The 12,727-nt window shown below is 45.5% G+C and overlaps 1 protein-coding gene across 3 annotated transcripts in view; it reads right to left on the minus strand.

Annotated features, from left to right (window-relative positions):
* Positions 1 to 12,727, minus strand: part of PDE8A (phosphodiesterase 8A) — a 412,152-nt gene that overhangs the window by 275,787 nt on the left and 123,638 nt on the right. Inside the window, exons 22-24 of one of the 3 annotated variants that reach the window (XM_059678008.1) lie at positions 12,107 to 12,236; positions 11,032 to 11,143; positions 5,734 to 6,138 (exon numbers count right to left, since the gene is read on the minus strand). In XM_059678008.1, the coding sequence (XP_059533991.1) occupies position 6,138; positions 11,032 to 11,143; positions 12,107 to 12,236 (243 nt within the window). In that variant the 3' untranslated portion in view covers positions 5,734 to 6,137. Of the gene's footprint in view, positions 1 to 5,733; positions 6,139 to 11,030; positions 11,144 to 12,106; positions 12,237 to 12,727 lie in introns of those variants that run through there. The other 2 variants (XM_059678007.1, XM_059678009.1) reach the window with 2 other exon arrangements.

Consider the following 12,727-nt stretch of genomic DNA (forward strand, 5'->3'; position numbering starts at 1 on the left):
TTTGTTTATAGACAGTACATTAGATGTGCACTGTATATAAGAAAGGTTAAAACGGAACCATTTTGGGGTTTGGAATGGATTAATTCAATTTACATTATATTTAATGAGAGAAAATGACTCAGTTTTCAAACAAATCACTTCTTGAACAGCCTTCCAGAATGCGTTAAGTTTGAGAAACAAGGTCCTACTGTATTGTTTTGGGTAGTATGGCCATTTTGACTGTTGATTCTTCCAATCCATGAACATGGGATATTTTTAGATATTGTTGTGTCTTTTTCAATCTCTTTTCATAATGCTTTGTAATTTTCAGTATATAGGTCTTTCATGTTCTTTTTTATTTCTAGGTATTTTACTCTTTTGGTTGCAATTGCAAAAGGAATTGTGTTTTTTTTCATATCTTTCTGAAGTTTTATTGTTAGTATACAGGAAGGCGATGGACTTTTGCACATTGATTTTGTATCCTGCAACATTACTGTATTTGTTTCTAATAGTTTTTGATGGAGTCTTTAGGATTTTCTATATACAGAATCATGTAATCCCCAAAAGTGGGGACTTCTTCCTTCCCTATTTGGATGCCTTTTATTTCTTTCTCTTGCCTTAGTGCTCTGGCTAGGCCTTCCAGCACTATCCAATTTAATAAAAAGGTAATATGCAAATTGACCCTCACGCCACCATGCCATCACAAGATGGCTGCACCCACAGTGGAGGCGGGGTTCCCGTAATGAGCGATCAGCAGGGACCTGAGGCTGCAGGCGCCAGGCCGGAGCGGGGGACCTGAGGCCACACCCCCAGCCCGGCAGGGCTTGATGGCGGACCTCAGGCCGCACCCCCTGCCTGACGGGGCTTGACGGGGGACCTCAGGTTGCACCCCCTGCCCCAGTGCTAGTCTGGGGGACCTCAGGCCGCGCCCCCCACCCCAGTGCTGGGCCGGAGGACCTGAGGGTGTGCCTGGGGACCTGAGGCTGCACCCCCCTCCTGGCGGGGCTTGACGGGGGTGGGGCTGGCCAGGTCTGGGTCTCACGTGATTTCGAAGTGCACACAGGTGTGCCGGGACTTGACTCTGAGTCCCATGGCATGCCCCAGACTGACAGGAGGAAGATTTTCATATACATTTTACTAATTTTCTTTCATCTCTGACACTTCTATTATAGAGGAAGGGCAAATTAAAAGGGCAATATTAAAATATTTCCTCTAATTAATTCCCTTTTTATGTGCACAAATTTTGTACACCGGGCCACTAGTGTTGAATAAGGGTGGTGAGAGTGGACATCCTTATCTCGTTCCTGATCTTAGAGGAAAAGCTTTCAGTGTTCCCCCATTGAGTATGATATTAGATGAGGGTTTATCACACATGGCCTTCATTATATTGAGGTACTTTCCTTCTATTCCTATTTTATTGAGTGTTTTAATCATAAATAGCTGTGGTATCTTATCAGATGTTTTTTTCTGCATCTGTTGATAAGATCATAGGATTTTTATTCTTCTTTTGTTAATGTGGTGTGTTACATTAATTGATTTGCGTATTTTGACCCATCCTTTGCCCCTGGAATGAACCCCACATGATTGTATTATTTTTTTGATGTACTGTTGTATTTGATTTTGCTAGTACTTGGTTTAGGATTTTAAAAAATATATATATTTTATTGATTTTTTTACAGAGAGGAAAGGAGAGGGATAGAGAGTTAGAAACATCAATGAGAGAGAAACATCGATCAGCTGCCTCCTACACCCCCCCCCCCTTACTGGGAATGTGCCCACAACTCAGGTACATGCCCTTGACCAGAATCAAACCTGGGACCCTTCAGTCCGCAGGCTGATGCTCTATCCACTGAGCCAGACCGGTTAGGGCTGTTTAGGATTTTTATATTTGTATTCATCAGAGATATTGGTTTGTAATTTCTTTCTTTGTGATATCTTTGCCAGGTTTTGGTATCATGGTTTTGTTGGCCTCATAGAATGTGTTAGGAAGTATTGCCTCTTCAATTTTTTTGGAAGAGTTTGAGAAGGATATGTTTTAAATCTTCTTTGAACGTTTGGTAGAATTCACTGGTGACGCCATCTGGTCCTGGACTTTATTTTTTGGAAGGTTTTTGATGGTTGTTTCAATTTCCTCACTACTGATCGCTCTATTTAGATATTCCAGTTCTTCATGATTTAGACCAGGAAGGTTATATAATTCCAGGAACTTACTGAATTTGGTGACATATAGCCCTTCATAACATTCTAGTACGATCCTTTGTGTAACTGTGATGTGGTGACTTCTCTCTCATTTCCGATTTTGTTTCTGTGGGTCTTTTCCCTTTTTTCCTTAGTTGAGTCTAGCCAGTTGACATCTGTCGGTCTCCCTCACTCTTTAGCTCTGATGTGTGGTACATGTGGTATTTGTCACTATGTAACAAATTACCCCAAATTTACGGATAAAACAACATCCACTGTCTTGCAGTGTCTGTCTCCGGTTTTCTCTTTAGGCTGGAATCAAGGTGCCTATTGAGCTGTGGTCTCGTCTGTGAACAGCACCCCGAGTGGGTGCTGGTCGCAGGATTAGGCTCCACGGCGGCCGTGGGCTGGGGCTACCTCACTTCCATGCCACGTGGGCGTCCCCAGGGGACAGCTCACAGTATGGCAGCTTGCTTCATCCGAGCAAGCAAATAGGAACAATAGAGTGTGAGCGAGATTGATATCATCATCTGTAAAGGGTTGAATAGTGTCCCCCACAATTCAGATCCCCGGAACCCCAGCACGTGAACTACGTGTTAACAGGGTCTTTCAGATGTAACTAGTTAGGGATTGTGAAACGAAATCACAGATTCGGAGCAGAGTGAGCCCTGAATAACTAGTGGCCCCGAGAAGAGGAGAGGTCAGACAGGCACAGAGGGCCCCACGAGGGGAGGGAGGGAGGATGCTGGCAGTGGCCGCGAGCTGGGAGGGAGGCATGGGGTGGTTCTCAGAGGGAGAGCCTGTTGGCACTTCAATTTCAGTTCCTGGCCCCAGAATTATGAGGAAATGGATTCGTTTTCAGCCACCAGCGTGTGGTCATTTGTCATGGCAGCCCTAGGAGATGAACCCCCTGCCTTTTGGAGCCACTTCTGGGATGTGACACTTCTCCATGTTCTCGGTTCAGTCACTTGTGAATTCCAGGAGGCAGGGTCACTGGCAGCCGTGTTTAAACGGTCTAGTTACCATACTCTAAGGCCACAATTTCATTGTTTTTTTTCTTTTTAACAACTTCACTTGACATACAGTTCACCCGTTGAGAATTTACAACTCAGTATCTTTCAGTGTGTTCGTAGGGGTGTGCATTTACCACCACAGTGCAGGGCGTTTTGTCCCCCGCCCCCACTCCCAAATAAAACCCTGTGTCCAGTAGCTGTCATTCCCTCTTTTGTAGGCCTAGGCAATCAGGTGCCGTCTGTCTGGAGGAAGGCAGAAAATCCTATCACAGTGGTTTGTGGTCCTCCAAAGCTTAACCCTACATGACAAAATTAAAAAAATTTTTTCAGTTACTATTGACATTCAGTATTTTATTACTTCCAGGTGTACATCATAGGGATTAAATATTTCTGTACCTTACGATGTGATCCCCTAAGAAGTCTAGTACCCACCTGACACCACCCATAGTTATTCCAGTATTATTATTGTTGGAGGGTATTTTTAAATAATATTGGAATCCTCGTTGGGGGGTATTTTTTCCATTGATTTATAGACAGTGGGAGGGAGGGAGTGGGGAGAAAAACCCTGACGTGAGAGAGACACAGCGATTGGTTGCTCCCCCACGTGCCCTTACTAGGCTGGGGAACCTGCAACCAAGTCTGTGCCCTTGACTGGGAATCAAGCCCACGGCCCTTCAGCACATGGGCTGACGCTCTAACCACTGAGCCATTGGCCAGGGCTATTACACTATTATTGACTTTATTCCCTGCCAGTTTGTACTCAAACCCCCACCCCTTTCAGTTAGTCACCCACCCTCATCCCATCTGGCAGCCATCAGTTAGTTCTCTGCATCTATGAGTTTATTTTTTAGATTCCACATGTAAGTGCAATCCTGTGATATTCATCTTTCTCTGTGTGATTTATTTCACCGAGTGTAATACCCTCTAGGTCCACCCATGTTGTTGCAAATGGCAGCTTTGTTCCTTCTTATGGCCGAGCAGTATTCTCTCACGTGTACACACACACACCACATCATTCTTATCCCTCCACCCATCAGTGCACACTTAGGTTGCGTCCTTGTTTTGGCTGTTGTAAATGCGCTGCAGTGAACATAGGAGTACATGTGTCTTTTCAAATTAGTGTTTTGAATTTCTTGGAATAAATAACCCAGAAGTAGGAATGCTGGGTCATACAGTAACTCTGTTTTTAATTTTCTGAAGGCGCCTCCACGTTGTTTTCCTTGGTGGATGCACCAATTTACCATTCCATCCCTGGTGCACAAGGGTCCCCCTTTCTCCACATCCTCGCCAGTGGCTTAAATCCCACATATTTTTGTTCCTTTGACAATTTCCCTGAACTTGTAATATTGAAGGTCTAATCTATAATACACAACACTCTTTTAGGATAAGCTGAACATTTACCTTATCCTACTTTGGATACCTGCTCCTCCTACTCCCGACTACGCTTCACTGTTATTTCCCCACACAATGTCCTTTTAGCTTTGCCCATGTGCTTACGCCACCTCTTCATTTACCACTGGTTTCTGTAACAGCTCTTCTTTCTGGACTCACTTTATACATCTTTTGGCATTTCTCCCCACAGGGCCTGTGTGTGCATGGCTGGAATTGCGTTTATCTTACCTTCTCTCTGAGTGCTAGCTCAGTTAGATATATAAATCTAGGCTGACCATCTCCTTCAGGATTTTGAAAACGTTACTACTTTGTCTTCTGCAGATGAGATGTCTGCTGGCAGTCTAACACTAGTTCCTTGACAGTGGAATGAACAAGGTCTTTCCTCACAGCTTTCAGGTTATTCTCTGAACTCAGGGTGTCGTGTGGGTTTATTGATCCCTTTAAATCTGAGGAGCTACTTCTGGGAAGTCTGAGGGCCTGTTAGGTTTCCTGTGGGCGGTGCATGTCCATATGTATTCTCCCCTTTTTGAAATGTGTCATTCTATTTTAACTTTCCTCTTATTCCCATTTTTAATCTCTCCCTGCTGCATGCTGACTACCTTAAGCCTTCCGATTCACTGGTTCTGTGTTTAGTAAAATCTCATCTTCTGTTAAACCTGTAAAGGTGTGTTTGTTTCGATGATGATGCTCTTCAAATCTAGAATGTCTATCTGGTCCTTTGTGAAATCTCCCTGTTATTCTGTAAACTCCGTTGGCTTACCTTGAGGTTTCTATTGCTTCTTTCCTCTCTTCACGTATGTGGTGCAGATTCCAGGCAGCGCCTGACTGCTCTCACCTCGCGTGGCCGGTTCCTTGTGGGAGTCATTCCCTAGCACCTGGAGGAGGAGGGGAGGGCCTTCCCACCTCAGCCTACAATTACCAACAGGAAGAAGGGGTCTTTCTTTCCATAGACAGAGAGACCCCTGCGGGGTGGGCCCTGTCATCTCTTCTGGGTGCTTGAAATCCATGTAGCTTCTGAGAATTTTTCAACATATTCATGACCTTTGTGAACCTGAAGTAGTCACTAAACTATTAATCTTTCTGTCAATAAAGGAGTCTTCTTCATTCAGAGGGCGAAAAAGATGACATATTGTCAGTCTTATGAAACACCAAAGAAAAGGTGACACATGAATTCTTACAAATAGTTTAATTTCATTTTTATCTTGGAAAAGCAATGTAAGTTTAAAATGAAATAACAAGTTCTTTGATATGTCATAATTTTTTATGGTACTACATTTATTGAAAGTGTGAAGATACAGAACCTTTATAAATATCTAGAATTAAAAATTACCTATGAAGATAAAAACAGATTGGTTTTAAAAAGTCAATTTAGTAAATATTCTGTTTGCTATGTTTCTATGACAATATTTGGTATAAACACTACAAAATAAGGCAAACTTCTGGAAAAAGTCATTAATAAAATTTTATGAAAAAGTGTTCAGTCCTAATTTCTTTTAATTTGTAGAATCGCTGGCAAAGTACATCAGGCGAGTAGAGCAGTTTCAGAGGTCCAGTTTCAGACAGAAGGAGCCTTCTCCTGTAGAAACAGCGTTTCCTGATTAGCATAAATTGGATAAAAATTTCACATGTACAAGTATCTCTATCGGGCCCTGGTGGAGCATCGTCCTGACACCAAAAGGTTGCAGGTCTGATTCCGTGTTGGGGTGCATATGGTGAAGGCAACCAACAGATGTTTCTCTTCCTCTCTAAAATCAGTAAGCATGTGAAAATAAGTGTATACTAAATATTACATATTTAATGAATATGAATCATGTAAATTTGGTCATACCATTTAAAGTTGGCTTTGAAGTATTTTTAAACTCTTAGAAAGTATTGAAGTTGTAATAAACACTTTAATAATTGATACTAGTAATCCACCTCAAAATTTGTGGTTGAAATAACCATCAGTAGCTTCTGTGATGTGGAACAAGGTTAGAATGCCATAAGGTGTTCTCAGTGCTGAACCCTGTGAGAAACTGCCACATGCAGGATTTCACGGTAAGTTTGAGAGGTTTTCAGTTCCTCTACAAGTTTCACCTTGGCCTTCGCCACCTTGACCCACCTCAACCTTGAACATCATGTGCATAACCTTTACCTGTCCACACCCTTCATCTTTGCCCCCTTCACCAACTTCACTCTTGCTTTGAATTTCACCTTCAATTTCAACACCTTCACCCTCACAACGTATTATTCACCTTGACCCCTGTCACCTCAACTTTCACTGCCTTCACTACCTTCATCTCAATTTGAAATTAACTACTTTTCCTTCACTGATGCAACATTCACTACCTTCACCTTAAAGAACTTTACCACTTTCACCACCTACACACTCCCTTTGACTTCATCATCTTCAACACATCTTTACCCATGTAACCTTTACCCACCTCAACAGAAACCACCTTCCCTCACCATCTTCATCCTCACCCTGAACTTCATCATTCCCTTGACCTGCACCACTGTTACCCGAGTTTCACTACTTTTACCCCCTTCACTTTCACATTTACCGCCTTCATCTTTGCATATCAATTTCACCACCTGCCCCACCATTTTCACCATCCACACTTTACCTTCAGCACCTTCACCTTCATCATCTTTACCCTTTGAATTCACCACCTTCATCTAATTCCTTCCCTGATGCCACCTATATCTTCACCTTGATCATTTCACCACCATCACCTTCCACCACAATTTTACTATTTTCACTACTTTCATCCTCACTTTGAATTTCATATTCACCACCTTTTATCGTTTCCACCTGTTACTTGATCAGTGGTTCTCAACCTTCCTAATGCCGCGACCCTTTCATACAGTTCCTCATGTTGTGGTGACCCCCAACCATAAAATTATTTTCGTTGCTACTTCATAACTGTCATTTTGCTCCTGTTATGAATCGTAATGTAAATATCTGATATGCAGGATGTATTTTCATTATTACAAATTGAACATAATTAAAGCATAGTGATGAATCACAAAAACAATATGTAATTATATATGTGTTTTCCAATGGTCTTAGGCGACCCCTGTGAAAGGGTTGTTCGACCCCCAAAGGGGTCGCGACCCACAGGTTGAGAAACGCTGTACTTGATCTTCACTGCCTTCCCTTTCACTCACCGCCTTCACTGCTGCAACCTTCCTCTTGACACTACCTTCACACTCTTCCTTATCCATGGCAACCTTTGTTGCACTTGACTTTCACCACCTTTGCCCTCACTTTCACCTTGACCTTACCACCTTCTCCTTTTTACCACCTACATTTTCACCGTGGCCACTTCACATTGACCTTCAACCACCTCCTTCACTGGCAAAGTTCACCTTCACTACCTGCCCCTTGAGATTCACCACCACCATTGCCTCCTTCGTCTGACCTGCACCACTTTACCCCGCCTCGTCCACTGTTGCCACCTTCAACATCATATTCACTACCTCTACCTTCATCCTCAACTTCACTATCTCCTCTTCTTTCACCTTTACCTGTATCACCTTTACTCCACTTTTTTAAAAATAAATCTTTATTGTTCAGATTATTACAGTTGTTCCTCTCCCCCCCCCCCCATAGCTCCCCTCTGCCCTTACCACCCACACTGTCCTCATCCATAGGTGTACCATTTTTTTCCAGTCTCTTCCCACACCCCTTTCCCCCCGGAGAATTGTCAGTCCACTCCCTTTCTATGCCCCTGATTCTATTATATTCACCAGTTTACTCTGTTCATCAGATTTTTTATTCACTTGATTTTTAGATTCACTTGTTGATAGATGTGTATTTGTTGTTCATAATTTGTATCTTTACCTTTTTCTTCTTCTTCCTCTTCTTAAAGGATACCTTTCAGCATTTCATATAATACTGGTTTGGTGGTGATGAATTCCTTTAGCTTTTTCTTATCTGTGAAGCTCTTCATCTGACCTTCAATTCTGAATGATAGCTTTGCTGGATAAAGTAATCTTGGTTGTAGGTTCTTGCTATTCATCACTTTGAATATTTCTTGCCACTCCCTTCTGGTCTGCATAGTTTCTGTTGAGAAATCAGCTGACAGTTGTATGGGTACTCCCTTGTAGGTAACTGACTGTCTTTCTCTTGCTGCTTTTAGGATATTCTCTTTGTCTTTTGCCCTTGGCATTTTAATTATGATGTGTCTTGGTGTGGTCCTCTTTGGATTCCTTTTGTTTGGGGTTCTCTGCGCTTCCTGGACTTGGAAGTCTATTTCTTTCACCAGGTGGGGGAAGTTTTCTGTCATTATTTCTTCAAATAGGTTTTCAATATCTTGCTCTCTCTCTTCTTCTGGCACCCATATAATTCGGATGTTGGTACGCTTGAAGTTGTCCCAGAGGCTCCTTACACTATCTTGATATTTTTGGATTCTTTTTTCATTTTGCTTTTCCGGTTGGGTGTTTTTTTGCTTCTTCATATTTCAAATCTTTGACTTGATTCTTGGGATCCTCTTGTCTGCTGTTGGATCTCTGTATATTATTCTTTATTTCAGTCAGTGTATGCTTAATTTCTAGTTGGTCCTTTTTCATATCCTCGAGGGTCTCACTAAATTGATCAGCGGTTTCTAGGAAATTCTTGAAAAACCTTATAACCATGGTTTTGAACTCTATATCCAGTCATTTGCTTTCCTCCATTTCTGTCATTTGTGACCGGTTTCTTTGTCTCTGCATTTTTTATGCTTCCCTGTGTTGGTAGAGTGGCTTTCTGTGCTAGGTGTCCTATAGGGCCCAGTGGCACAGCCTCCCCAATTACCTGAGGTGGACACTGTTGGTGCACCCCTTTGTGGGCTGTGTACACAGTCTTATTGTAGTTAAGCCTTGATTGTTGTAGGTATCACTGGGAGGAACTGACCTCCAGGCCAATTGGCTGTGAGGATCAGCTGTGTCTGCAGTGGGAGAACTTCTGTGCTGAAGACACCCTTCTGGGGAAGACTTGCTTCAGTGGGGCTTTGGTGTTCCCTGAGTCTGCCCCCTGAGTGTGCCCCTTATGGATCTGAGGAGTTGTAATCTGGATGGTCCCACTCTGACCCCTGGGTACACTGGCTCTTGGATCTAAGGAGGTGCTAATTTAGCCTCTGCCTGAGGCTACCCAGCAGGAGCTATGGAGAGATCTGCAGATTCCCCTTCCTTGTTTGGGGTTTGGAGGTGCCCAGATGAGGCCCAGCTGTGAAGCAATGCAAGCTGCTCTGGGGCCTTGGGCCTTCTTTTGGAAGTTCTGGGTCTCTCTGATCCAGCTGCAGTTTGTTAGGTAATTGTAGATCTCAAAGGGCCAGAACTTTCATATGCAAAAGCCTCTGCCACAGCTTGGGTGGGGCCGGGTCTCAGGGAATGAACAGGTTGGAGCAAACAGCTATGGCTGCTCCTCAGTCCTACCCTAAGAGGCCCCGGGTCTCAGTGTCCCGGTAATCGCTGCCAGCACCTCTGAGAGAAAGCCGCCCTTGAGTTCCGCCCAATACCAGACAGTCCAGTTTCTCCCCGCATGAGTCTGGGTCCCCAGAGACTCGCTCGGAACTGGAGTCAGGGCTGTCGGGAGCTTGTGCCTCCCTCCCAATTGCAAAAGACACTGGCGTCCTCCGTTGCCAGCCCCATTCCGCACGCTCGAGCCTCCGTACCTTTGCACTTTACTTCTGCAGCTCCTCTGAGTCTCAGTGCTTTTCTCTTTTCTTCTAGCTGTAGAATTTCCACTCAGCCAGCCTTCCTGTGGTTCTGGATGATGTTTGTTTTGTCTTTTAGTTGTAGTTTTGAAGTGGTTGTGTGAGGCAGCAATTTCCTGTGTTTACCTATGCCACCATCTTGGTTTTCTCTCTTACTCCCTCACTTTCATCCTCAATTGAACTTTTCCATTTTCACCTTGACCACCACATTTGACCCCATCATCTCCTTACCTTTGCTGCTTTCAGCTTGACCTTCACAATGACTTTCAGCACCTTGAGATTCACCATTTTCACCTCCATCTTGACCTGAACCAACTTTATCCCTTCACCCTCACTATGGACTTTACCACCTACACCCCTTTTCACCACGAGGGTGAGGATCGAGGTGGCAAAGGTGTAGGAGGTGGGTGAACGTGATAGTGGTCAAGGCAGGAACCCTCTCCCCAGCAAACTGAAAACCCACATTGAGTCCGAGGTCAATGTTGGCTATAAAATGTGGCTCTCACTGACTCCACAGCTGCCTCCTCCTCTTAGTCTGTGTGATGCTGATAAACCAAGGAAGCCCAACCAGCGAGGCCCAGGGGTTGAGCGTCGACCTATGAACCAGGAGGTCATGGTTCAGTTCCCAGGCAGGGCATATCTGGGTTGTGGGCTCAATCTCCAGTGTAGGGCGTGCAGGAGGCAGCTGATCAGTCTCTTATCATTGATATTTCTCTCTCTCGCTCCATCTCCATTCCTCTCTGAAATTAATAAAATATATTTTAAAAAAACAAGGAAGAGGGTTCACATACTATTTTGGTTCCAGAGGTGGTCGGACGCCCCGCAGCTTCATTTCGTCGAGTCCTTTCCAGTATTTAAAATTGTTGTCCAGGTGCTGCAGTAGCTCCTGTAGGTCTACAAAGTCTGAACAAACAGGGGAACGTGAGCTCTCCTCACAGCCTCAGCTTAGAGCAGGGTCCTCCGACTACGGCCGGGCCACACGCAAATACAGACATTGTGTTTGTTCCCGTTTTGGTTTTTTACTTCAAAATAAGATTTGTGCAGTGTGCATAGGAATGTGTTCATAGTTTTTTTTAAACTATAGTCCGGCCCTCCAGCGGTCTGAGGGACAGTGAACTGGCCCCCTGGCTTAGAGGCTCGGGCTTCCTAAGGAGAGAGCATGCGGACGGAGGGGGAGGACGGGCATCTGCAGGATGCTAAGGGCCCACGTGTACCAAAGGCAAGCCCTGCACTCATGCCAGCATCTCCTCTAGGACTTGCTCAGCTCACAACTCCGATCAGTAAGACAGGGAGCACTTCTGCTTAATTCACCATAATCAGCACCTTTGGGGCTGGGCTGTCAGGGACAAAGCATCGAGAGCCCCCACCTTACGGCGATGCCAGGAGACAGCAGGCTGCGAGTCCCTCTCCTGTTGGTGCTCCCACCCCTTGCACTGCAGACCACATCTGCCTGCCCTGCGGCCCTTCCCCCAAGTGCAGTCCCATGGCGGCCAGAGCAGGTTCCCAGAGGGGCCCCTTTGCGGAAAAGGGGCCTCTGTCAGGGCAGCGGCTGGAGCAAGTGGCTCCAGGGACACCGTGGGGTGTGGAGTCAGTGTTTGTGGTTGTGAATCCTAGTTTCTCTGCTACTCTCTGTGTGGCCCCAGTTCGTCTCTCAGCTCTGAAACTGGCATGACAACCCCCCCTTGGAGGGGCAGTTAATGAGGATGTGCACATGCCCTGCCTCAGGGCCCGGGCGATAGCTTGTTCATCTCAGTCTTTCTGGAAAGTGTAAGCCCCAAGCATGACCTGGAGTCACATACAGAGTACAGCACTCGCTGCTTGCTGCGCTGTCCTGACATCTGGGAAAAGTCCTCTAAGAGTCCTCACCGTCCCAAGCGTGGTACATGTCTGTGACGAAGTAGTCGATGAAGGAGATCTGGGACTTGGGGATGCTGCAGGTGTTTCGGTCAAAAGCTGGCATCGCCACAGGTAGGTCCAGCTTCTCTTCTTCTTCGGTCTGCAGAGCAGAAAATGCCAGAATTATGAGTCTCAGTGCCCGCTCCACTCCTAGAGCCCAGGGAGCTAGTGGTGAGAAGCCAGCCGGGAACGACTGCCACCAGATTCCAAGTTGTTCCCCGAGTGGGGCCGGCTCTGCCAGGAGGGCCTCAGGACCCCCACCCACACTCTCAGCGCCTGAAAGCCTCCTGCCGAAGCTCCTCAGTTAAGATTCCGAATGGCACCTGCGCCCACTAGCTGCCACCCTCCCCGCAGCCACCGTTCCAGCGCCTGCCACAGCACACAGGGGTGAGGGAGACACAGCCCCTCACAGCATGGGGTCTGGTGGCTGTTCTCGTCTCCGGCCATGTTATCTCATCTGGAAAGATTCTGAACACCCTGAGATGCGTGCCGCAAAACAGACAAACATCAGCTCGGAGGTGAAGCGCTTTATGTGCAGTCACGTGTCCTTAGGAGAACATCACAGAGCGCCTGCGCTACCAGCCTGTGCGG

The sequence above is a fragment of the Myotis daubentonii genome, chromosome 21 (assembly GCF_963259705.1).
Source record: "Myotis daubentonii chromosome 21, mMyoDau2.1, whole genome shotgun sequence".
Taxonomy (NCBI): Eukaryota; Metazoa; Chordata; class Mammalia; order Chiroptera; family Vespertilionidae; genus Myotis; species Myotis daubentonii.